The 25,108-nt window shown below is 42.1% G+C and overlaps 1 protein-coding gene across 8 annotated transcripts in view; it reads right to left on the bottom strand.

The window, feature by feature from the left end:
- SCEL (sciellin) overlaps positions 1 to 23,341 on the bottom strand; it is a 126,782-nt gene extending 103,441 nt beyond the window's left edge. For 4 of the 8 annotated variants that reach the window (XM_069602350.1, XM_069602348.1, XM_069602347.1 and 1 more), the window contains exons 1-4: positions 23,181 to 23,256; positions 6,611 to 6,672; positions 5,832 to 5,949; positions 486 to 545 (exon numbers count right to left, since the gene is read on the bottom strand). In XM_069602350.1, the coding sequence (XP_069458451.1) occupies positions 486 to 545; positions 5,832 to 5,949; positions 6,611 to 6,653 (221 nt within the window). In that variant the 5' untranslated portion in view covers positions 6,654 to 6,672; positions 23,181 to 23,256. Of the gene's footprint in view, positions 1 to 485; positions 546 to 5,831; positions 5,950 to 6,610; positions 6,673 to 23,180 lie in introns of all 8 variants that reach the window. The other 4 variants (XM_069602352.1, XM_069602353.1, XM_069602351.1 and 1 more) reach the window with 3 other exon arrangements.
- Positions 23,342 to 25,108: the final 1,767 nt, after the last annotated feature.

Below are 25,108 nucleotides of genomic sequence, written 5' to 3'. Positions count from 1 at the left end.
AAAGTGATGTCTCTACTTTTTAATATACTGTGTAGGTTTGTCACAGCTTTCCTTCCAAGTAGCAAGTGTCTTTTAATTTCATGGCTGCAGTCACCGTCCGCAGAAAAGAAACGTACTGTCCCATAAAGCAAGTGAACTCAGCTGTTATTTCTCTTTTAGGGTTCCTTTCTCTAAGGCTTGGAAATATCTTATCTCATCATGTTTTTGTGGGAGCCTTTGCTCTTTCCCGTCAGGAAGGCCACCGTGGTAGGGTGAGCAGTGGATTGATGATTCTATACCTTCAAACTGTATTTGGGGAGCAGAAAGCTGGAGAAGCATAGTTTGCTTTGTGAAAATCCCTAATGTTGTCAGATTCTCCTTCACGTGCCCAGAACATCAGGGAAAGCCTGTGGCTAGGCACCAATATTCAGCCTTGAACAAGTCTACTCTCAAAAACAACTGTCTTTGTGTTTCTGCTAATGATGTAACTTGTCTGAAACACCTACCTGTCCAAGGCATCGTGGGAATTATGTCTGTGGAGCACCGCCCTACCGTAATTTTCATCTCTGCAGAGAAAGAACAAAATTAAGTCACATGAAAAGTTATCACAGTCTTTAGTAAGCATTAAATAAGGCAAGCAGGAAATAGCTCGCAATGCTTGGCAAAGTTAATTCAACCAGTCACCACTTGAAAGATCACAGTGAAAAGAAACAAGTTTGGGAGTACAAACGACCATTATTCTGATTTATCCCATGAGATTTCCAGGTGATTCCACAACAGAATGGGTGTTTGCTTTTTGGTTTTGGTTTCTTTCATCAGAGTGTGGGAATGCTCAGCCAACTACTTTGTATATATTAGAAGCATGCTTTTCTGCAGGAAGGCAAACTTTTTTTTCAAACATGTTTTAAATTTAATTAAGCCTGTTATGTCTGAAATTTTTCCCGTTGATGACCTTGATAGTTTTCCTTGATAAAGTGTAGGAAAATACATACCAGTATTTGTGGTTAAGAAGGTTGATTGTTCACAGATTAAGCCTATTTTTGACCCATGAGATTATATGGTGTGCTCTGTTTGGTCCTTACAATACCCTATAAATTAGGCAAGGGAGACACTCATATCCAATTCACAGATGAGAAAATTGCTCAAGAAGTCTGTGGCTTTCCTAAAGCTAAAAGATTAGCAAGTGGCAAGGGTAGGTTTAGGTCCCAGATCTCTATATTCCAAACTTTTGCTTTTCCTGCTGGTCAATCATGCAATAGGACTTCATACATAAAATCCTAAAATTAAGTATTTCTTATTTTGTACAGTGGACCTGAAAATACAGGCAATGTTGTGTGTGTACGTGCTAGGTTGCCTCAGTCATGTCTGACTCTTTGCAACCCTACAGACTGTAGCCTGCCAGGTTTCTCTCTCCATGGGATTCTCCAGGAAAGAATACTGGAATGGGTTGCCATGCCATCTTCCAAGAGACTGTAGCCTGCCAGGTTCTTCTGTTCATGGGATTCTCCAGGCAAGAATACTGGAGTGGGTTGCCATGCCCTCATCCAGGGGATCTTCTAAACCCAGGGACTGAACCTGCATCTCTTATATCTCCAGCATTGGCAGGCAGGTTCTTTACCACCTGGGAAGCCCACAGGCAATGTTAGGAAATGTCAAAACATGTAGTAAAGACTTTGGTCTTGAGCCAAGGCAGAGAGTAAGTATCTGAACCTTTCAATGTGAACCCAGTCAAACCTGAAATATCACATTTCTCCTGGTTCTGCTCCACTAATGTTACTCAACACTCTGGAACCACTGACAATAAAGCTATAAAAGAACTACAGTAGATAATTAAAAAGAAAGACGAACAGTGAAACTGAAACAATTCCAGCAAATATACACCCTCAGAGATCCCAAGAGAACCCTCCAGATTCCCGGTATCCCCTCCCTACACTTGGGGGAGAGCAGCAGACGACAGACGCAGTTTTTGCCTAAAGAAAAATTCTAACGAGGAGCCCAGCACTGGGCCAGCGAGTGTGGGGGAGGCATCAGAGCCAATTTCCCCTTCACTGAGAAGCTGTCACACCGTCCAAGCTTCCCTAGGCCTTTTTAAGGAAGTGTGTCTGGCATAAAACCATCGCTCCTACCGACTGTAAACTGTCTTAGACATCTCTATCTCCCCACATCTGTGCAAATACTTGCAGCGCCAAATTTACCTTTGATCTCCCTCTGTCACTTTGGAAAAATAGAAATGTCATAATAGGTTTCAAGAGAAGCAGTAAGTGTTGCTTTTTAGAAGGAAATGACTGTAGTCCAAGGGTGTTAACTCCAAAACTTAGTGTGTGGAACTGATTGTTGTCTAAGAGTGTTATCTCCAAAACTTAGTCTATCTCCAAATACCCCTATGGTTCCTTAAAATAGTAGAATTTAACAACAGAATTTAAGAGACATTTTTGTTCACCAATTACAAGTATGCTCCTCAAACAACCACTCATGGATAGTTTAGTAGAAAGCTTGGAGTAAGTATCCTGTAATGCAGCGCTTCCCATCTTCAGTGCTCTTGACATTATGGGTTTGCTCATTATTTGTTGTGAGGAGTGTCCTGCGCATTGTATTAATAGGTTGTTTAGTGGCATTCCTAGTCTCTACTGACTAGATGCCAGGAGTACCCCACCCCTAGTTTTAACATCTATTAATGTCTCCTGACCTTGTCAAACATCCCCTCGAAGCAAAATTGTCCCTGACTGAGAACCACTGGTGTAACAGAAAGACAATGGGTCATGTTGCTCTCAGCTCTACCATGTAATAGCTGTGTGCTCTTGGACAAGTTACCTTACTTCTCTGAGCCTCAGACTCCTCTTCTGTAAAATGAGAATGTAATACCTACCTTGTATGATCTCTTCAAGAAAATTAGACATACCAAGGGAACATTTCATGCAAAGATGGGCTCAATAAAGAACAGAAATGGTATGGACCTGTCAGAAGCAGAAGATATTAAGAAGAGGTGGCAAGAATAACACAGAAGAACTGTACAAAAAAGATCTTCACCACCCAGATAATCACAATGGTGTGATCACTCACCTAGAGCCAGACATCCTGGAATGTGAAGTCAAGTGGGCCTTAAAAAGCATCACTACGAACAAAGCTAGTGGAGGTGATGGAATTCCAGTTGAGCTATTTCAAATCCTGAAAGATGATGCTGTGAAAGTGGTGCACTCAATATGCCAGCAAATTTGGAAAACTCGGCAGTGGCCACAGGACTGGAAAAGGTCAGTTTTCATTCTAATCCCAAAGAAAGGCAATGCCAAAGAAGGCTCAAACTACCACACAATTGCACTCATATCACATGCTAGCAAAGTAATGCTCAAAATTCTCCAAGCCAGGCTTCAGCAGTATGTGAACCATGAACTTCCAGATGTTCAAGCTGGATTTAGAAAACACAGAGGAACCAGAGATCAAATTGCCAACATCTGCTGGATCATCGAAAAAGCAAGAGAGTTCCAGAAAAATATCTATTTCTGCTTTATTGACTACGGCAAAGCCTTTGACTGTGTAAATCACAAGACATTGTGGAAAATTCTGAAAGAGATGGGGATACCAGACCAGCTGACCTGCCTCTTGAGAAACCTGAATGCAGGTCAGGAAGCAACAGTTAGAACTGGACATGGAACAACAGACTGGTTCCAAATAGGAAAAGGAGTACATCAAGACTGTATATTGTCACCCTGCATATTTAACTTATACGCAGAGTACATCATGAGAAACGCTGGGCTGGAAGAAGCACAAGCTGGAATCAAGATTGCCAGGAGAAATATCAACAACCTCAGGTATGCAGATGACACCACCCTTATGGCAGAAAGTGAAGAGGAACTAAAAAGCCTCTTGATGAAAGTGAAAGAGGAGAGTGAAAAAGTTGGCTTAAAGCTCAACATTCAGAAAACTAAGATCATGGCATCTGGGCCCATCACTTCATGGCAAATAGATGGGAAAACAGTGGAAACAGTGTCAGACTTTATTTTTGGGGCTCCAAAATCATTGCAGATGGTGATTGCAGCCATGAAATTAAAAGACGCTTACTCCTTGGAAGGAAAGTTGTGACTAACCTAGATAGCATATTCAAAAGTAGAAATATTACTTTGTGAACAAAGATCGATCTAGTCAAGGCTATAGTTTTTCCAGTGATCATGTATGGATGTGAGAGTTGGACTGTGAAGAAGGCTGAGCGCCGAAGAATTGATGCTTTTGAACTGTGGTGTTGGAGAAGACTCTTGAGAGTCCCTTGGACTGCAAGGAGATCCAACCAGTCCATCCTAAACAAGATCAGTCCTGGGTGTTCATTGGAAGGACTGATGCTGAAGCTGAAACTCCAGTACTTTGGCCACCTCATGCGAAGAGTTGACGCTTTGGAAAAGATCCTGATGCTGGGAGGAATTGAGGGCAAGAGAAGAAGGGGATGACAGAGGATGAGATGGCTGGATAGCATCACTGACTCGATGGACATGAGTTTGAGTGAACTCTGGGAGTTGGTGATGGACAGGGAGGCCTGGTGTGCTGCAGTTCATGGGGTTGCAAAGAGTCGGACACAACTGAGAGACTGAACTGAACTGAACTGATGATAGTTGTGAGATTTAGTGAAGCTTTATATGTAAAGTATCTAGCATCTAGCTTGACATGTAAGAGGGAATCAAGGAACATATGCATATGTGTGTATCTATATATGTAGATACACACGTATGTACATACATGGGCTTCCCTGGTAGCTCAGCTGGTAAAGAATCTGTCTGCAATGCAGGAGACCCCAGTTCAATCCTGGGTCAGGAAGTTCCCCTGGAGAAGAGCTAGGCTACCCACTCCAGTATTCTTGGGCTTCCCTGGTGATGCAGACAGTAAAGAATCTGCCTGCAATGCGAGAGACCTGGGTTCAATCCCTGGGTTGGGAAGATCCCTTGTAGGAGGGCATAGCAACCCTCTCCAGTATTCTTGCCTGGCAAGTCCCCATGGACAGAGGAGCCTGGCAGGTTACAGTCCATGGAGTCGAAGAATCGGACACAACTGAGTGACTAAGGGGACACACACGTATGTGTGTGTATGCTGCTGCTGCTGCTGCTAAGCCGCTTCAGTCATGTCTGACTCTGTGCGACCCCACAGACGGCCTCCTACACACACACACACACACACACACACACAATTTATAATAAATATATCTGGGTTGGACAAACACCTATTATAAACCCGTGCTGGCAATGAGGCAATATGTTTAGGGACATAGTCTTCAAACCTTTAAACATACAGCTAATAGATGTAATGCTTAAAACAGACAATACTTTCTTGGTGGTAAATGTCTTGACTCACGAAGTGACACTGCATTTGGCACCTACCTGGATCTAGAGGTATACAGCCAGTGGGAAGTAAAATGAGCCAAGAATTTATCTATTTCACTTGCTCATAAGGAAATTTCAGATACATTATTATTAAACTTGTAAACTTGGAGTCATACTTCCATTTGTTTCAACAGACATGATCAATATATACCAGGAATATCCCCATCATGGACTAAATATTACCTTTTTGGAAACTGGAATGTCTTTTTTTTTTTTTCAGGTTATTAATGTCTATGCTACTCATAACGATGAAATCCTGCTTTCTCTCACTCACAACTCATATTCTTTTAGGTATATGGATATTTAAGATGGTAGAGATACTGTTAAAAATCTGATATAACCAATGTATGCTTACTAAATCTTACCAAAAATGAGGCCAAGCAACAAAGTGCTTTAGGAAAAAAAAGCATCCACTTTCCAGTTGGCCATTAGTTTCCCAAATGGAGAATAGCTCTTTCTTCTCCCCCTTCCTCCCTCCCCACGCCCTCTTACCTTTCTTCTTCAGGACGTTTCTTTATCCAGCTGTTATCCTGTAAGAAAGTCCTTCTTTTGTTGACCTCCTGGAAACCCTGTTGCCTCAGTGTGGTCCCCTGTGTGGTAGTCTTCATATCTAAGAACAGAAAAATGAAACCTCAAGAGATACAGTGCCATGGAGTTGAGTGTGTGTTTGCTAACTTGGAAATCTTGAGAGGTGCATCTGATGGTCCAGCCTCCATCTTCTAGGCTAGAACCTCCAGTACTATATCAAAGTAGGATGCACTGGCAAGAAAGAACAAATCCCACACCTATCATCAAAGATAACATAACATATAAGACTGCTCGGGTGCCAACTGAAACTACCTGTGCACGTTATGAAGCCCTGCCCTGCACCTGGGAATGTAGAACCACAGGCCTCAGCTAAATCAATACTGCCACTTTGCTCAGAAAGAAATATACCTTGGAAGGACACACAAGACTGTTTTGGAAGTGCTTATAGTACTCAATAAGTCCTGGTGCTTCTGATTATAAATAATGTGATTCTTTGATCTCATGGGAGTCAGAAGTACAGAAGGTCACCTATACTTGATTTTTAAAAGAAATCTTTGAATTGCAATTGGATGAGTGAAATCTACAGCACCCTGACTTTTATCTTAAGCCTAACTTTGGCCATGTTAATGAAATTAGACTGCTGCTTCTAAGCATTTCATAGCTACATGAAAAAATTAGGAACTATGGATTGTTTTCCCCAGATTTTTAAAATTTCGGAGTAAGGGAAATGGCAGCTACATTACCGTTTCCTGTGGGAGATGTTTTTCTCAAGGTGAGATTGGACATGCTCCCTTCCAGCCAGGACCTAAAAGAAAAATGGGGATGGGGAAAAACACGACAACGACTTAACAAAGAATCAACAAGGGGCTCGTTCATTGCTAATGATACACAGTTTTCAATGTCATGGACAGTCCCATAACCTGGTATAACAAACACATGATATAAACTGTCCCCTGAGAACATGAGAGTTCATCTATTCCAATGTATTTATTTTACAGATGAAGATACTGAAGTCAGGAGTATTTACTGTCCCCTATGTTACAGGACAAGCAATTGACTGAATCAGCCCATCAGTTAATTCATTTATTCAATGACTAAATATGCACTGAGAGCTTGGCACTGAACCAGGAGGTGGAGGCAAGAAAGATCATATGACAAGTGTCTGTTCTGGGGCCCTAAAGGTACTGTGAGTCCCAGGTGTGGCCTTTCTGCTTAACAGAGAAGTCAGCCCTGAATTTCCACAAATGTGGGACTCTCAGTTTTTAAACCAGAGAAGGCAGTGACACCCTACTCCAGTACTCTTGCCTGGAAAATCCCACGGACGGATGAGCCTGGTGGGCTGCAGTCCATGGAGTTGCTGAGTCAGACACGGCTGAGCGACTTCACTTTCACTTTGCACTTTCATGCATTGGAGAAGGAAATGACAACCCACTTCAGTGTTCTTGCCTGGAAAATCCCAGGGACGGGGGAGCCTGGTGGGCGGCTGTCTATTGGGTCACACAGAGTCGGACACAACTGAAGCGACTTAGCAGCAGCAGCAGCAGTTTTTAAACTGGAAAAGTCCTGGGCCAATAGCAATGACTTGGTCACCCTAGGTGGGGTGTTATATTTTTTGCAGAGTCCATCCCACCAGATGGTGTATAGAATGTGGGAGGGGCCCTCCATCTTGAGTCAGAATCGAGTCCTAGGTCCAGCTTCATGACATCAAAGTTCTGAGCCACTTAATCTCCCTGTAAAATGGTCTAACGAAACCCACTACCTACCCATAAGGGTGTGGTGATCATCTGAACAAGGTACACAAAAATCACCTTGTCAAACTATAAATGAGTGAGACTTAGAGTTGCATCGTCAGACAGCAGTTTACAGGTATAATGTGGGGGTTATAAAGCCCCCATCTCCCACCCTCTGGTTCAAATGTATCTCCTACGATAATGGCCTATAGGACCTGAAAAGGTAAAGATATATTTTGTGGATCAAGGCATCGTTTCCCTGGGGTCTTCATTTAGAATATCAGTGCCCCAAGGTGGGTGAGAAGTGGAAGCTGCTGGTGACTTTACCAGCCTAGTGCTTGGCACTATGGGCTCACAGCTTCATCTCTTCTGGGAAATTGCCCTTGGCTGGTGGGACTGCCCGTTATACACCCTCATCCATGACACCTGCAGCCAGCAACTTGACTACCCTGGAATGCAGAGCCACGTCTGCAGGCGACTGGTGCTTCCGCCCTCGCCATGGCAGACGTTGGGCCAGCAGGGGGCGCATCATTGCCGAGCTCATTCCCCTGCCTCCCCAACCCTCCCCCTCTTCCCTTTCTCCTTCTCTCAGACACATACCCTTCATAAATCACAGGCACCCAAGGGCCTCTCAGTCACTGCTTCGAGGGGACCCAACCTCAGACTAACAACCAGCATAAGACTGACAGCTATTCACTCCGCAGAGAGTCTCAAGGTCTCAGTGAAATTTAAAAGTTGTCATTAACTCGTGTCCAACTCTTTTGTGACCCCATGAACTGTGGCCTGCCAGGCTCCTCCGTCCATGGGATTCTCCAAGCAAGAATACTGGAGTGGACTGCTATTTCTTTTTCCTGGGGTTCTTCCCAACCCAGGGGTCAACTCACATCTCCTGTTTGGCAGACGGATTCTTTACCACCTCGCCACCAGGGAATTGGAAAGACCTGCATCTAAGGTTTACTATTTACTGTGTCCCTTTGGGGATGATATTTGTAGTTCAGCTCCCTTCTGTGTAAAATGAGATGAACTGTGGTTGTTTTGAGGGTCAGATTTGTCCATCAAGATGATGACACAGGCTTCTATCACCTCAGAAAGTGTAAAGCAAAGACACAGAGGAGGTGTGGTTGGGAGTGGGGAGGAGATGCACAGCCTGGGCCACTGGGTGCTGGACACGCAAGGGGTGTAGGGCAGACCCTGTCTCATGTATTTGAGTGAGTGAGTGAGTGAGTGAGTGAGTGATGTCGCTCAGTCATGTCTGACTCTGCGACCCCATGGACTGTAGCCTACCACACTCCTCCATCCATGGGATTTTCCAGGCAAGAGTACTGGAGTGGGTTTCCGTTTCCTTCTCCACAGGATCTTCCCGACCCAGGGATTGAACCCTGGTCTTCTGCATTGCAGGCAGACGCTTTACCGTTTGGGCTACCAGGGAAGTCCTCAAAAGTGAAGTTGTTCATGTATTTGGAGGCCCCTCAAATTTGGAAGAAAGGGGAGGAAAAAGGACCTGGCAAACTTCATTCTCAACCACTTGTTCACTTCACCTCAGTCTGGCCTCACTTCTCCGGGCTCTTGGGTAACCAACTTTCTGTTTCTAAATGGGCTCTGATAAACCTTTTCCTGAGCCAGTAGAGACCTGAAGGGTTCGTAGCCAACTGAACTGGGATTCTGACGTGAGCAGAATGCTGAATGTACAGCTGGTAATGTATTTGGAGAGATTGCAAACTCAACCATGAAACACAGGGCAGGGTCCACAGAGAAGAGGCATTTGGCAATTAACTGCTTATTTGTCTCTCCCAAAAGACCGAGCATCCTGTAGGTCAGACCCAAGGCTGTCTTCTCATTTCCAGCCTGTGGGACAGAGTAGAAGCCCCTTCAGTGCTTACTATGCACTGAGTTAGGTCCTTTTCAAAGTTTCTAACACCCCAGTATCTCAGGATGTGTCTGTATTTGGAGGCAGGGCTTTTAAAGAAGTGATTACATTAAAATGAGGCCATTAGGGTGAGGCCTAATCCAATCTCTCCTCTGACCTTATAAGAAGAGGAACTTGGATGCACAAAGACACCTTTTCTCTGGTGTGAGAGGACGCAGACAGAAAGAAGGTGGCCATTCTGAAACTGAGAAGGGAGGCCTCAAAACTGAGGACACCTTGATCTCAGACTTCCAACCTCCAGAACTATGAGACAACAAATTTCTTTCTTTCTTAAAAATATTTTAAAAAATCTTTTGGCCCCACCACATGGCATGTGGGATCCCAGTTCTCCAACCAGGGACGGAGCCCCACCCCCTGCATTGGCAGCTCAGAGCCTTAACCTTAGGACTTCCAAGGAAATCCCCTAGATAACAAGTTTCTCTTACCAACCTGTGCTACTTTGTTTTGGCAGCCCCAGCAAACTAATCGAGTCCTTATGGGGGAAGTAGTTTAAACATTTCTAAAATAGCCAAGTCATTCAAACAGCTTCCTGCCACCGTATCTCTGAACTTCATTTTTTTAATGGCCCCACTGCACAGGGCAGTTGTCCATAGCCATAGTATCTGTTCTCGACAGGGTAACTCACGGGCATCATAAACTCTTCCTCACATAAACTCTGCACAGCAGCTATTACCTCCGTCTCCCAGATACGACACCTGAAGCTCAGGGAGAGGATGTAACCTGCCAAAGTGGAAACAAGCAGAATCTGGTTCTAAAGTGAAGCCAACTCATTCCTCGGCAACCAGCAATAATGCTTGTGATGAGTCACTGCAAGACAGGACAGGTACCTAGCATTATATTGAGAGAGGGTAGGTACACAGCAGGGCCTGTCTGACTCTTGACATCTCTGGAGTCCCGTGATCTCTGCCCCCAGTGCCTGGCAGCAGGAGAACCAGGACAGCTTCTGAAGGAATCACTGCAGCAAACAAACGCACAGAGCAGCCTAATCTGTGTATTCCCTGACACTTCCTAGCTTACAAACCTATGTCCGTACAAAATGTGCACACAAATGGTCATGGCAGCATTATTCCAAATAGCCAAAAAGTGAAAATAACCCAGATGCCCATCTATGGATGAATGGGTACACAGCATGAGGTACACCCATACAGTGGAATATTAGTTGGCAACTAAAAGAAATGAAATGTTGATACGCATTACAATGTGGATGAAACTTGAAATGAGCTAAGCGAAAGAAGCCAGACTTAAAGGTGACCTATGTAGGGTTCTATCTGGATGTTGTTTATTTAGATTTTCCTTGGTATCCTCCCCATATTCCACCTCAATTTCCCCCCAAGCCAGGCTTCTGCTGCCCCTTTAGGCTCTGCTGGGTAAGAAAGAGGAGAGTTCAGACAATAACAATTCTGTAGATGATGTTATAGTAATATATAATTTATCTCATTTCATTTCCATAGCCATGTTCTAAGAGTAATATAATCCCAACTTAGCAGAGACATGGCTAGAACAGTGGCTGAGAGGCAGAGGTGGAACTCCGCCTGAGGTTTTCCAGCTCAAGGTTCATCATCTTTTCCTCTCTGCCAGGGACTCCCTGCAGTTGTAGAGAGAACAACACCTCCTCTTTACCTTATATTTACTCTTCCCCAGTGGCTCAGCAGATAAAGAATCTGCCTGTAGTACAAGAGATATACAAGACCTATGTTTGATCACTGGGTTGGGAAGATCCCCTGGAGAAGGAAATTGCAAGCCACACCAGTATTCTTGCCTGGGAAATCCCACGGACAGAGGAGTGTGGTAATATGTAGCAACTCCGTATATTTGGGCTTCCCTGGTGGCTCAGATGGTAAAGAATCTGCCTGTAATGCAGGAGACCTGGGTTCGAAGCCAGGTCAGGAAGATCCCCTGAAGAAGGGAATGGCAACCCACTCCAGTATTCTTACCTGGAGAACCCCATGGACGGAGGAATCTGGAGAGCTACAGTCCATGTGGTCACAAAGAGTCGGACATGACTGAGAGACTAACACACACATGCTGTTGCTGCTGCTGCGAAGTCGCTTCAGTCGTGTCCGACTCTGTGTGACCCCATAGACGGCAGCCCATCAGGCTCCCCCATCTCTGGGATTCTCCAGGCAAGAACACTGGAGTGGGGTGCCATTTCCTTCACACACACATACACACCTTCTATTCAAGGCTGGCTCTAATCAGATCCTGCTAAAGTATCTGATATTTTCACACTTTGGTAGCCAGGCATTCTCCAGAAGGAGTCATAAGCTCCGACATCCAGACAAGATCAGGGCCCTTACTGCTGTCTCCCTGCCAATGATTAGCCTCTGCTGCTGCTGCTAAGTCGCTTCAGTCATGTCTGACTCTGTGCGACCCCATATACGGCAGCCCACCAGGCTCCCTTGTCCCTGGGATTCTCCAGGCAAGAACACTGGAGTGGGTTGCCATTTCCTTCTCCAGTGCATGAAGGTGAAAAGTGAAAGTGAAGTCACTCAGTCATGTCTGACTCTTTGCGACCCCATGGACTGCAGCCTACCAGGCTTCTCCGTCCATGGGATTTTCCAGGCAAGAGTACTGGAGCGGGTTGCCATTGCCCTCTCTGATGATTAGCCTCTGGTATCCCATAAACACCTCTCTGGCTCCACCCAGAGTCTCTGGGATACTTTCTAGGAATAGCTTCCAATGACCTCACTCGCTTTCTCTGGGACACCCCAGTTTCAACTTGTTCCCTCTTTCATGAAAGTTCCTGGGAAGAATTAGGCCTTTTGTACTTCACATTTTCCATCTCTGAAACTGCCAGACTGAAGGTAAAAGTGGCCATCTTTGGACTATGAACTAACCTCAGGACTGAAGTCACACACTAACAACGGCAGAGCGGGAAGTTAGAAGGAGCAGGGTTCCTTACAGAGTTGCCAGACAGCCCCGGATGATCTAATTCTTAACTTTGGGCAAGAGAGAAGTAAACCTCCTAGTTTCTTCCTGAGTATACTCTTTCATATTTTTATCACTCAAGCTTAGTGCTCTTCTTGCCTGTTACAAGGTCGCTATGTAGGTCTGAAACAGAAGGTCTAAAAGCCCATGGTGGTCTTCAAAATATGAGATACTAGTGACTCTTTAATCAGTAAAACACTTTTTCTTGCAACATGTCCGTGTGTTTGATGCCCCTAGCAAGAAAGATCATGTGTTTAGTTCCTACTGTTGCTTCAGATTGTGCCACATGCTTAGTGCACATCGTCTTATTCAATCCTCCAGGTGAGTATCATTACCTCTAATTATAGGAACTCAAGAGAGGCTAAATAACCTGGCCAAGGTCACAGAGGAAGGGACAGCCAGGAACTGCAATTAGGTGCCAGGGTCTTCTCAGGGCAGGATACTGTGTGTTGCACAAAGTATCATGTGATGTAGCCAATCCCAGATATGCAGGAAGTGCCCGCAAGTTCCAAAAGATGGGAAATAATGGGAGAGGAGCTGGGAGGAGCAGCAGTAGTAAACAGCTGCTCCATCACCACTGGGCAGCTCAACCCCGAGCCTCTCCCCTCCCGTGGCCACACCGACGCCGTGAGTGGCCTGGCACTATTCCTTACCTGACTCCTTCTCTGAATCTCTCTCCCTACTCACTGGCTTGATAATGTTTTATACGCTTTCCTAGCTGCTTGCTGTCCATTGACTCCTTTTAAACTACCAAAAGCTTAAGTTGAAAACTCTGATGTGAAATGAGACAGGAAACTATAATGTATTCTATTTTTAAATGATAATAGTTTAATAAGTATGCAGGAGCATTTTTTAAGTGAAAAATGACTAATAACAGTGGGAAATTTTTTTTTCCATCAAATCTACATGTTTCACTCACAACTGCACAAACTTCCTCAGGGTTATCTGCTCTTTTATTTTTCCTTAGGACCCATTGGCCACAGCACCCTAATTATCTCCTTATGTCAGCCCATTTGGTGGTCCCAGAACCATTTCTAGAAGCTCCAATCTAAAACCTTTAAGGTGTAAGCTCCTCTTTCATCAACCTCTAATTCCACAGAAATTTTACAATTTACAATGGAACACTCTCCATCTTGACCAGAATATACATTTTTTACATGTAAAGAAATTTTCTATATTGCTATTAAAAATGGATCAACAATATAGGTCCTTGTGAATAATGCTCTTGTTAAACAAATAACTGTTTGTAGAATGGATTGGAGATTAAAAACCTTTCAAATTGGTAATGTCAAGAAATACATGCAGCAAAATCTCATTGTTATATTATTTTTTAAAGAAATTACTTATTTCAGCAGCTGAGATTATGCTGTTTCATATTTACTTAACACCCAGATAATCACACTTCAATAGTCTCAGTTCAGCCAATTAGATTAATTTCTAAGTGCTTTCCTTGGCCTCCTTCCAATCAAGTTTTAAACTTCTCATGAGAACGATGCAACTGTCATCTTGGCCTCTCAAAATGCCATTACTGGCACATATGCCAACAACTATATTTTAAATGTGTAATATCATGGGAAAAGATGTGTAAAAAGATGTGTCTCTATTATGCTGGGAGTTACAGAAACTTTTGCCTTTTAAACCACCAAATGCTTAAGTTGAAAACTCTGATGTGAAATCATGTTGTCAAAAGTCAATAGGGAGGGACTTCCCTGGCTGTCCAGCGGTTAGGACTTCACACTTCCACTGCAGGGACCTGGGTTTGACCCCTGGTTGGGGAAGCCACATGGCATGGCCAAAAAAGTCAATATGGTAAAAGGAAAAAAAAATTTTTTTCCACTTTTGGCCTCTCTTTCATTTCCTCTTAGTGGCCAAACACCAGAAGGTGCTAGTTTGTATCCAGTTCTACAGTTTTGCCCAAAGACATGTGTATTTAGATTTTAGAAAAAAATTGGTCTTCTTAAATTCTGAATTACAAAGCCAGTTAAGTTTTCCACTGTTTTTTTTGGATGCATTTGAAACTATCAAACATCCCCTATTTCTTCAAGTTGTTGTCCCTTTTCGGATCCTCTTCATCTCCCTCTGAGCCTTCTCAATTTCTATCTTGAATAATAGCACTTCCTTGAGAGATTTAGGTCATCACATGATCTGCCTGTCGCCGGAGCCAGTCAGCCCCAGCTCCTCCTAGCCCAACTCTAAGACTGCCCTGGGTCACCTCCCAGCTAAGCTGCACTCCTCTCCATCTTTTGGGTCCTCCTGACAAAAAGGCTTTGTGGGTTTCTCTCTTCCCTCCCAAGGACAAAATGCCTCTCGATATACCTAATAAGTGCTATGGGTTACCACTCCCTGCTAACTCTCCCTAAGAAAGATTGTGTGAGCAAAGCAACTGGAATGAGGTGGTGCAGAGATGAAAGAGACCAGGAAGAGCAAGACAGAAAAGAAAAAAAAAAAAAATGCAGAGCAGAAAATAGGATAACAAACTAGAGGATGAAAGAAAAAAAGAGAAAAACGCCAAAAAGAGTTCACCACTGATACTCGGTCATGTGACAGTGTTAGCCCTATTCAGCTTAGATTGTATATGTATTATGCTTAGGGCTTCCCTGGTGTCTCAGCAGTCAAGAGTCCGCCTGCACTGCAGGAGCTGCAGGAGACATGGGTTCAATCTCTGGGTCGGGGAAGATCCTCTGGGAGAGGGCGCGGCAGCCCACTCCGGTATTCTTGCATGGAGAATCCATGGACAGAGGAGCCTGTTGGGTTACAGTCCATAGAGTCACAAAGAGTCAGACATGACTGAAGCGGCTTAGCACGCATGCATGTATGTATTATGCATAATACATACCCACATAATGCCTTAAGGCTGATACTGTGATTATCCTCCTTCTCCACCTAAGTAAACTTTATAATGAATGATTTCAGTGAAGTCAGAGTCTTTTTGCAGAAGGCAGTGCAGGAGTTGGAAATGTAGAGAGGGGGTGATATTAGTCCTTTCTGTTTTATAGCTGAGTAAACAGTGGAAACAGTGTCAGACTTTAATTTTGGGGTCTCCCAAATCATTGCAGATGGTGACTGCAGCCGTGAAATTAAAAGACGCTTACTCCTTGGAAGAAAAGTAATGACCAACCTAGATAGCATATTGAAAAGCAGAGACATTACTTTGCCAATAAAGGTCCGTCTAGTCAAGGCTATGGTTTTTCCAGTGGTCATGTATGGATGTGAGAGTTAGACTGTGAAGAAGGCTGAGCGCTGAAGAATGGATGCTTTTGAACTGTGGTGTTGGAGAAGACTCTTGAGAGTCCCTTGGACTGCAAGGAGATCCAACCAGTCCATTCTGAAGGAGATCAGCCCTGGGATTTCTTTGGAAGGAATGATGCTAAAGCTGAAACTCCAGTACTTTGGCCACCTCATGGGAAGAGTTGACTCATTGGAAAAGAGTCTGATGCTGGGAGGGATTGGGGGCAGGAGGAAAAGGGGACGACAGAGGATGAGATGGCTGGATGGCATCACCAACTCGATGGACGTGAGTTTGAGTGAACTCTGGGAGTTGGTGATGGACAGGGAGGCCTGGTGTGCTGCGATTCATGGGGTCACAAAGAGTCGGACACGACTGAGTGACTGAAGTGAAGTGAAGTGAATGTCCTTTAATAAAAAAAGAAAACAAGGAGAGTAGGAAAAAAATTTGCTCTCTTTGGAAAAAGGTTTTTAGGATGAGTACTTTGCCTCAAGTAACACAGCCAGTGCACAATTGGGATTCCAACCCAAATGGACCTGACATCAGAGTTCCTGTCCCAGAAGCTGGGGAAATAGAAAGGTGCCAACAGGTAGAAAGTTACCAGGTTAAAAGAAAGGGTGAGGAGAATGACATTTCCTTTGCAACAGAAATGGAACTCCACCAAGAGAGAGATTTGGGGCAGACTTTCTCTGATCTTCTTAATAAAGTATGATGAGAACAGCAGAGAGATAGTTGGATGCTCCAGAGTTAATTAACTCTCCAGAGTTAATTTACTGAGCTTCTAATATACTTAGGTAAATTGATATCTTTTTTAAACAAATAAATTTATTTTAATTGGAGGTTAATTACTTTACAATATTGTATTGGTTTTGCCACACATCAACATGAATCCACCACAGGCATACAAGGAAAAGACCAAATGTGAATAGTTGCCTAGGAGAAATCACTTAAGTGATAGGGGGAAAACTAAAAGCAAACACAGACTATGGAAATAAACACAGCAAAACTGCTTAGAATGACATATGTAGCTTGGTGGTATTCATTTTTGTGTATGAAAAAGCCTTCATGGTTCAATAATACCTACTAGTACTTGCTTCCCAGAAATCACTGATAATAGGGAAAAATGCCTAGAAACTGAAAAAAGCACAAACGCTATTAAACTATTTTCAACAGAAGAATAAGAGAGACTCTATAATTACAAACCAATAAACAACAGCATTATCTTCTGTGAGATAAATACAACAAACCACCAAGCAACTAATTATCACCTAAAAGAACATGAAATATTACGTACGAATAAAACAAACAGCGCTTCACGAAGTGTAAACGTTAATAATTGCATTTAAATTAGTGGACTATGTTTAGCCTTCACACGCACTGTAGAAGGAAATCCAATAATTACGAGGCTGGGAAAGACTTGCTTAGCCTGCTGTGATGGTTAGAAATTTGCTATTTCTTTAGTTACACAGCTTCCCAGTCTACACTTACCATTAGAAAACTTGCTTACTGAGGGTGAAATAGTTCAGAATGTAGCACAGAGGAAATCTTGGAGCCAGCGAATCTGGAGTGTGAAAACCATCGACCAAGGGCTTTCCGGGTGACTCACTGGTAAAGAATCTGCCTGCCAATGCAGGATATGCGAGAGAGACAGGTTCAGTCCCTGGGTCAGGTAGATCCCCTGGAGAAGGAAATGGCAGCCCACTCCGGTATTCTTGCCTGGGAAATCCCACGGACAGAGGAACCTGGAGGGCTACAGTCCATAAGTTCACAACAGTTTGGACACAACTGAGCGACTGAACAACAAACCATCGAACATAAAATGCTTTTACTGCTTGTTCTTGCTTTTAGCGTGAGCCCCCAGCTGCCCTTGTTTCCACCACCAATCTCTACTGAAGAATGGTTGATAACGTCAAGTTGCAGCATGCAGAGTCCTAGTCTCTGTGACAGTGATTAAATTCATATCATGACTCTGGCCTAATGTTTATTATTAACAACAAAAATGGTATCTAATAAAAATTATCTATTGCCTGAGCCCCTCAAGCACTATTTTCAGTTCCAACTGAAAACATTTGCTAAATGAGTGAAAGTGAAGTCGCTCAGTTGTGTCCAACTCTTTGCGACACCGTGGACTGTAGCCCACCGGGCTCCTCCATCCATGGGGTTCTCCAGGCAAGAGTACCGGAGTGGGTTGCCATTCCCTTCTTTAGGAGATCTTTCCAACCCAGGGATCAAACCCAGGTCTCCCGCATTGCAGGCAGATGCTTTAACCTCTGAATCACCAGGGAAGCCAAAAAACTCAAATTTAGACCATGCACTATGAACCAAAATACTGTTCCCTAAGTTCTTTATCTTAATCTTATATCATATTCACTACAGCTCTGTCATGTGGTCAGTCTTCATCTCAAGTTTACACAGTAAAATCTCTCATTGTATTAGTAATATATGTTCAACAGAAAATGTGGAAAATATAAGAAAGCACAAAGAAGGAAAAAGTCAGATACCTTTCATCAACCTTTGTTCTTTTCCTCCAGGGTTGTTTTATTATCATTATTATCATTTTGCATATTATAGCCTATTGATGCACATTTTCAATACCGTTTAAAAATATTTGAATTATTAATTCTTCTGCAACTACAAAATATTTCATCTTATGGGTCTATCAGTATAACATAACTCCTCTGTTTTTTTCCAACAAAACCATACAAATCTTTTGACCACATCCTTTATTATTCTTATCTATGTCTTATAGATCTTTAGAAGTAAAATTATTTGCCAAGGGGTGTAACTTCTAAAATGTATTTGGTCTCTATTGTGAAATATGTTCCCATAAACTTTATACCAGTTTACAATCCACCCTCAGCACATGAATGTCCACACATTGGCTTATTTATTGGATTTAGAATTGTCATTTATTAGTCTCTTTAATGATTTAATAGGTGAAAGTGGAATCATTTTGGCTCAAATGCATATTTTTATGATTTTACTGGTTATTTTCTTATTTTGTGAATTATCCATTGATTAATATTACAGATTTCTTATTGCTTTCTTATTTTCTTTACAGGAAAATGTTTATATGTCTGACATCTTTTTATGTCAGAAATATTTATTTTTACTTTCCCAGTATTCATTTGGCTTCTAATTCTGATTTTTCACTAGCAGTTTCTAACTTTGTAATTCTCTCTCTTTGCCCTTATGAATTCTTTCACTCCTTAAAACCCCTGTAGACCATCAATAAAACTTTTTTTCTGACCTCAAAATCCAAGTGATCACCAAATACTGTAACTCTTCTCCTAGATCTCTCTTGATTGTCTTTCTTTCTATATTCAAGCTGGCATGATCTGCTTACTGTGTTAACAGCTTCCTACCTATATTCCCAATCTCTAGACTTTCACTCTAAATCCATTCTCACAAGTCACCACTCTGCTTAAAATTCTTCAATGGCCTCCATTTCTGTCAGGATAAAATCCAAATTGTTGACAAGTCTGTACCTTCTGTAGGTCTTCTTTCTTTCCACTCCCCATGCTTCACTCAGACTCTACTTTCAGCAAGACTAGGGAATTTAGCCACGCAGTTGTATCTGACCTTTTGTGTCCCCATGGACTGCAGCCTGCCAGGCTCCTTTGTCCATGAAGTTTTCCAGGCAAGGATACTGGAGTGGGTTGCCATTTCCTTCTCCAGGGGATCTTCCCAACCCAGGGGTTGAACCCAGGTCTCCTGCATTGCAGGCAGATGCTTTACCATCTGAGCTACTGCTAGACTAAGTCATTCCAATTCCTGAGGGCTCCATCCTTTTCATCACCTTTATGCTGTTGCTCACTCTACGGTTTTTGCCTAAAGCATTCTTTCTGAGCCTCTCTTCACCCTTATTCTCCTTTCAGGAAAGACTTTCCAGGTCGCACATTACATATCCTCCTAGAGGCATTCAGTGATGCCATCACAACCTGTCTGTACCTCTACTTCTCCAGGCTGAGTTAAGAGGCTTACTAAGTGTTCACAAAGCAAAGAGTACCTCTCCATAACAGCATTACCATACAGACTGCCTGTTTGTGTGGCTGAATAGTTTGTCTCCAACACACACACACATTGTAAATCTGAGGGTTGTAACCAAGACCATTTTCTCTACAGTTGTATTTCCAAATATTATTATTGTATCTGGCACATAATCAATTCTAGAGGAACATTTGTTGCAAAAATGAGATGAATAAATATTTACACATTTTCTTCTAATTACAGAATGTATTTTATTGTTACATAGAAACTCCAATCTATATGAATTTACTTTGATAATCTCTTTCCCACTGATACATGATTTTTCCTTTGTCACATAAAAAATTTCTTATATATTCAAGAATGTGCTTCACGGCTGTCTCTTCTGTTCCATAGATCTACCATTAGTTTTTTGCAACAGAAACAAACTATTTTAGTTATTGTCTTTTTATAATAATTTAAATATTTAATACAAGCACGCCTCACTAATTTCCCTTGTAGAAATTCTATCAGCTATTCTAATTATTAATTTCTTAAGATAAACATTAAAATTATTTTCTTTGATTTCAAAACTTCTATCAACACTTTTGATTGGAACTGCATGAATCCTATAAAGTGGTTTAAGAAGAGCTGACATTGATGACATTCAATCTGTTCATCAAGGAATCTACTCAAAGATGTTTTTTCTCAACAAAGTTTAGGCCTTATAGTAAACGTCTGTGATTTTCTTAATCTAGGTCCCACATTTTTCGTACGGAATTTTTTTCTCCATGTTTTACATCTCTTTGTGTTTTTGTGAAAGACTATGTAAGTCATATTATCTTATTATACAAATATATGCATAATTAAGTAGGAACCCTAAATTTTCTTTTTATTCACTGGTACTGTGAGGTAAGTATGATCATACAAGCGACACTTGGTCAAAGTGGGGTCACAATTAAATCCAAGTCTATCTGGATTCCAGCCTTCTGTAGATTCCTTTCAAATGTTTACTTAACAAGAGAGAGAACACTGGGAAAGATGAGGGAGGAAGGTAAGGCTGCAGGGAGGCCATTTTCTCCAAAATATTTAAAATTAGTTCTTGACGTGGATGTACTATGCATTTCCTGTGGCTTCTGAGAATTTTCTGGAATACTGTCACAGTTTCCTGAGATGGGTGTATTCTAGTTAAAAAAGTATGGTCTATATGATTTCTTACTTTCTCCCAGAAGGTTCCATTAAAAGGAGACTTAATCATATTTTAGGCCAGGAAAACTTGGGTCTAGAAACAGAGAGTAAATTATTTAGACACTTAGAGCTCTCAAGTATACAATTACAATGAGTTCAGAACTAGAAGTAAGCCAGTTGTTGTTTAATGGATAGCTATAAAAAGCACTTTTCCATTTAATAATCACAGTTAAAGGATGATTCATATCTTTAAAAAATTTAGCAACTAACATAAACACAAATGTAATAAATATAGCTGTTCTTTGACAGAGCATCCATTTAAGGAAGGGCCTTCACCAAATTCTAAAATCACATGGACTTCTTTACAATGCACTAGAAACCCTTAAGAAATATATTTGATAAAGACTTTCGATTCAAAAGTAAACTTCAAGCAACTACAAACACGTTTCCAGTAATTAATACACAAAACCCTTATTTCAAAGTTCTCAGCAAGAGAAACATGATCAACCAATAGCCTAGAAGCAGGATAATGTCAGGAGACAAACTGTGGGACCAGCAAAGGTTTCCCATGGACCACTGGCTGGTCAATGAGTCTATCACATCCCTCTTGAAGAGTGCTTGGAGTCAATGCCCAAATCATAGGGTCGCTATCAGTGAAAATCGCTTAAGTTGACTGCTTAGTTAACTATATACAGTTCATCCCACAGTCTGGGCTTTGTCATTCAAAACATCTCCTCTTTGTTGACAAAGTCCCCAGGAAAATTAATCTCTCAGCTATTTCAGTCAAAATTCCAGCAGTTAGAGGAGTCAGCCAGGTGAACAGCACCTACAGACTGGCAGCCAAGGTGAGGCTGGCTCTGAGTGTGAATATCACAACCTGTAACCTACATACAACCTACATGTGCATACTAAGTCATCTTCTTAGACGGGGCTGACTGCTCCAGTTGCAAACTTATGTCAGTTGGCTCTAAGATTTCACATGAAGCTAAAATTTTAATAAAAATCCTGGCCTTTTATCTGAATTCTCTGTCTACCCTGACATTCAGAATTGACCAAATATGTTACTAAAATTTTTATTGATGTAATCTCACAGTTTTCTCAAATTGATTTTCCTAGTACTTAAGTTCTAGAAGACAGCAAACACCAGAAGGACCGTTTGTGCATTATAAACGGTGGAAGAGAAAGCCAGTTTTAAATCTGATCACATTTCATGACAAAATTATAATCCGCAAATGCCACCCTTTAGCTTTCTGATTGCTATAAATGTTTGAAAACCAATTATAAAATTCCTCAGTAACCTTTGAGCACTGAGCTCTAAATGCCTCTGAGATGGCAGGTGACCTGCTCAGCAATGGAAAGTGATGGAAGCTCTAGAATTCAAGGCCAAGACAGATGTGCTGGGGGAAGCATACTTCTGAAGGAAAGAGGCTCTCGTTCTAAGCGTGATTAGCGCCTGGGTTTGACTCCCACAGCTCTGAGTTTTGAATGGAAATGGTGGAGAAAAAACACAGGTCAGGCAAATCAGCTTAGCTATTAATTATAAAGGAAAGCCTGGTTAAAATAACTTTTCTATTCCTATCAAAGGACTTCTAAAACTGGTTTTTCAGGACGAGGATTTCAATAGACATTGAAAATTGCCCCCACGTACATTAATCAATTTGTAAATTGGAACTCAGGATATAACATAGTCAAGTTGGCAAAATGCACACGAACGAATCTCTGCAGGAAACTGCATACCACCCCGCAGACACTTAATCCCGCCCTGCTTTACTCCTTGGTACATTCACTCAATAAACATGATTTTCTTATTTGGAGAGGACAGGGCGGAGGGCTAGCCCTCTCACACAGCTCAGTGACTGACTTGCAGTGTTTTCAGCAGCCAAGAAAAACAAATAAGACTTCTTATCTCTAAAACGGTAGAGCTCACCATTTCAGTAAAAGCATCATCTGTGAAGACAGTGGGCTCCTTTTCAAAAAGGTTTTTATAGTATCTTGAGAAAGTAAACCAGTAAATGCTGGCCCCTCGACTTAAAGAATTTACTATCCTTATGTGTGACCAGATTTGCCAGCTGACAGCTCCCACATGGAAACTCAAATAGGCTTTCATTTCTCTACTGCCAGAAATGTGTAAAATTGTGGAGAATTTAAAAGCAACGCCATCTAAAATCACAACAAAGAGCAGCAGAGCTGTGGACAAGCAGAGCAGCCAGTTGGAAGCTGTCAAAATTTCACTGGAAAGAGGACAAAGTTAAGAGAGTAAGTTCTAATTTTAACCACTTGTAAAGGAAGCAGAGAAAGTGATGCAATAAAGCAAATGTCTTTACCTTTGCAAATATAATTCAACTTACCTGTCTTGGGCAGAAAACCAGGACTTTCTGTCTAAACAATCTGCAGTGATTCCCTCGGGTGATCCAGCTGAGACGAATGAGTACGTGGGGTTTACTGAAAGCAGTTTCCACCTCCACCTGCCTGTGTTAATGAACAGTTCAGAGGCTTCTCCTTCAGTGGCTGAGTCACCCAGGGAGGGGGTGGGTGGTATGAGAGAGGGTGTCACCTTGTACAAATACCAATTCAATTAAACCAGCTCACTCACCGACCTGCTGTCTTTGGTGAATTCTTTCTGCAATTTATGGCCTCGGTAGACCAAAAATATGTACTTCTGTTATCACCCTTTTAATTGGCATCAACAGTACATACAACTCTACCTTGACCAGGTGCCATAGTATCCAATCTATTTTGGATTCTCTTTTAAAAAACAAAACAGAAAACTTAAGCTGGGAGGAATCTCTTCTCTGCCCATGGTGCCTGGAAGACTGGGGCCCAGATACACACACAGGAAACACACTGCTGTTTGGAATCAAGATCCTTAGGAGAGAAAAGTCCTTTGGAAGGCTGAGATCAGGAAATAGGAAAGCAATCTGTTACATCCTGAAGTAAACGTAAGAATTCTGATCGTTTTGTGATTTCACCACCTATAAAAATGTGAAAAGCATCCTGGAAACTTCTTTCTCATCTGAGAGCAGCAGTAGACTCCAGTGTCGACACCTGCTTGGAGAGCAAAAAACACTGAAGCGGAGCCACACGAGGTGGGGGCCCTTATTACAGGTTCTGAAATGTACCTTCCGTGACAGCCAGGAGTCTTTAAAGAAGCTTAGTGAATCTGGAACACTGCTGAGAGGAACGAGTCATTAGAATGTCCTGGGTCATCTTTATTCATCTGCCACACCAATAATTAACCAGATCCTCCCCATTTCAAGACAGTTCCTGAAAAACCACAGTCCAGTGGAGCTACAGTCATAGAAGTGACCTATAAGAAGATACAGAAACATTCCCATTAAAAGGTTCAGGCAATTGCAGGATGCAGTCATTATAGACTGGGACATCCCTATCTTAATGTGCCCTTATTCTGTGTTGAGGATTTGAACATTTAAAATGGAAAACAAGGACTTCCCTGGCCATCCAATGGTTGAAACTCCATGCTTCCAATGCAGGGGACAGGGATTCGATCCCTAGCCATGAAGCTGAAATCTTACATGCCGTGTGGCTGGGCCAAAAATTTAAAAAAAAAAAAAAAAAGTCAAATGGAAAATGTTCTCTAAAGGTTATATTTATATACATATATATGTATATAAGTGGTGGTGGTCGTGGTGGTGGTTTAGTCGGTAAGTTGTGTCCGACTCTTGGGACCCATGGACTGTAGCCCCCTAGGCTCCTCTGTACGTGGAATTCTCCAGGCAAGAATACTGGAGAGGGTTGCCATTTCCTTTTGCAATGTATATATGTATATCTATATTCCCTGGTGGTTCAGATGATAAAGAATCTGCCTGCAAACCAGGTTTGATCCCTGGGTTGGGAAGATCCCCTGGAGAAGGAAATGGCTATCCACTTCAGTATTCTTGCCTGGAGAATCCCCACGGACAGAGGAACCTGGTGGGCTACAGTCCATGGAGTCGTAAAGAGTTGGACACGACTGAGCAATTAACACTTTGACTTGAGAGATATATATATACACATACATATATATGTATATATAATACATGTTTATTCAGTGCTTTCAGAGAATTTTATGTCTGAAAGGCATTTTAGAAATACATTTAAAATTTCTGTGAGGCCCATAAATATTGGTTGGACTGAGGTTTGGATATTAATATTACAGATGAGATAGTTGAAAAACCAAGATGTGACTTGGCTCATCTCAAAAAATAAGTATTTTTTGAAATATTGTATTCAGGATCATTCAGTATTCATTTAGCTGAATGAAGGGCTAAAACAGTTT

The sequence above is a fragment of the Ovis canadensis genome, chromosome 10, assembly GCF_042477335.2.
Source record: "Ovis canadensis isolate MfBH-ARS-UI-01 breed Bighorn chromosome 10, ARS-UI_OviCan_v2, whole genome shotgun sequence".
Taxonomy (NCBI): Eukaryota; Metazoa; Chordata; class Mammalia; order Artiodactyla; family Bovidae; genus Ovis; species Ovis canadensis.
Note: the sequence above shows the minus strand (reverse complement) of the source record. Positions and strands in the feature narration are given on the sequence as shown.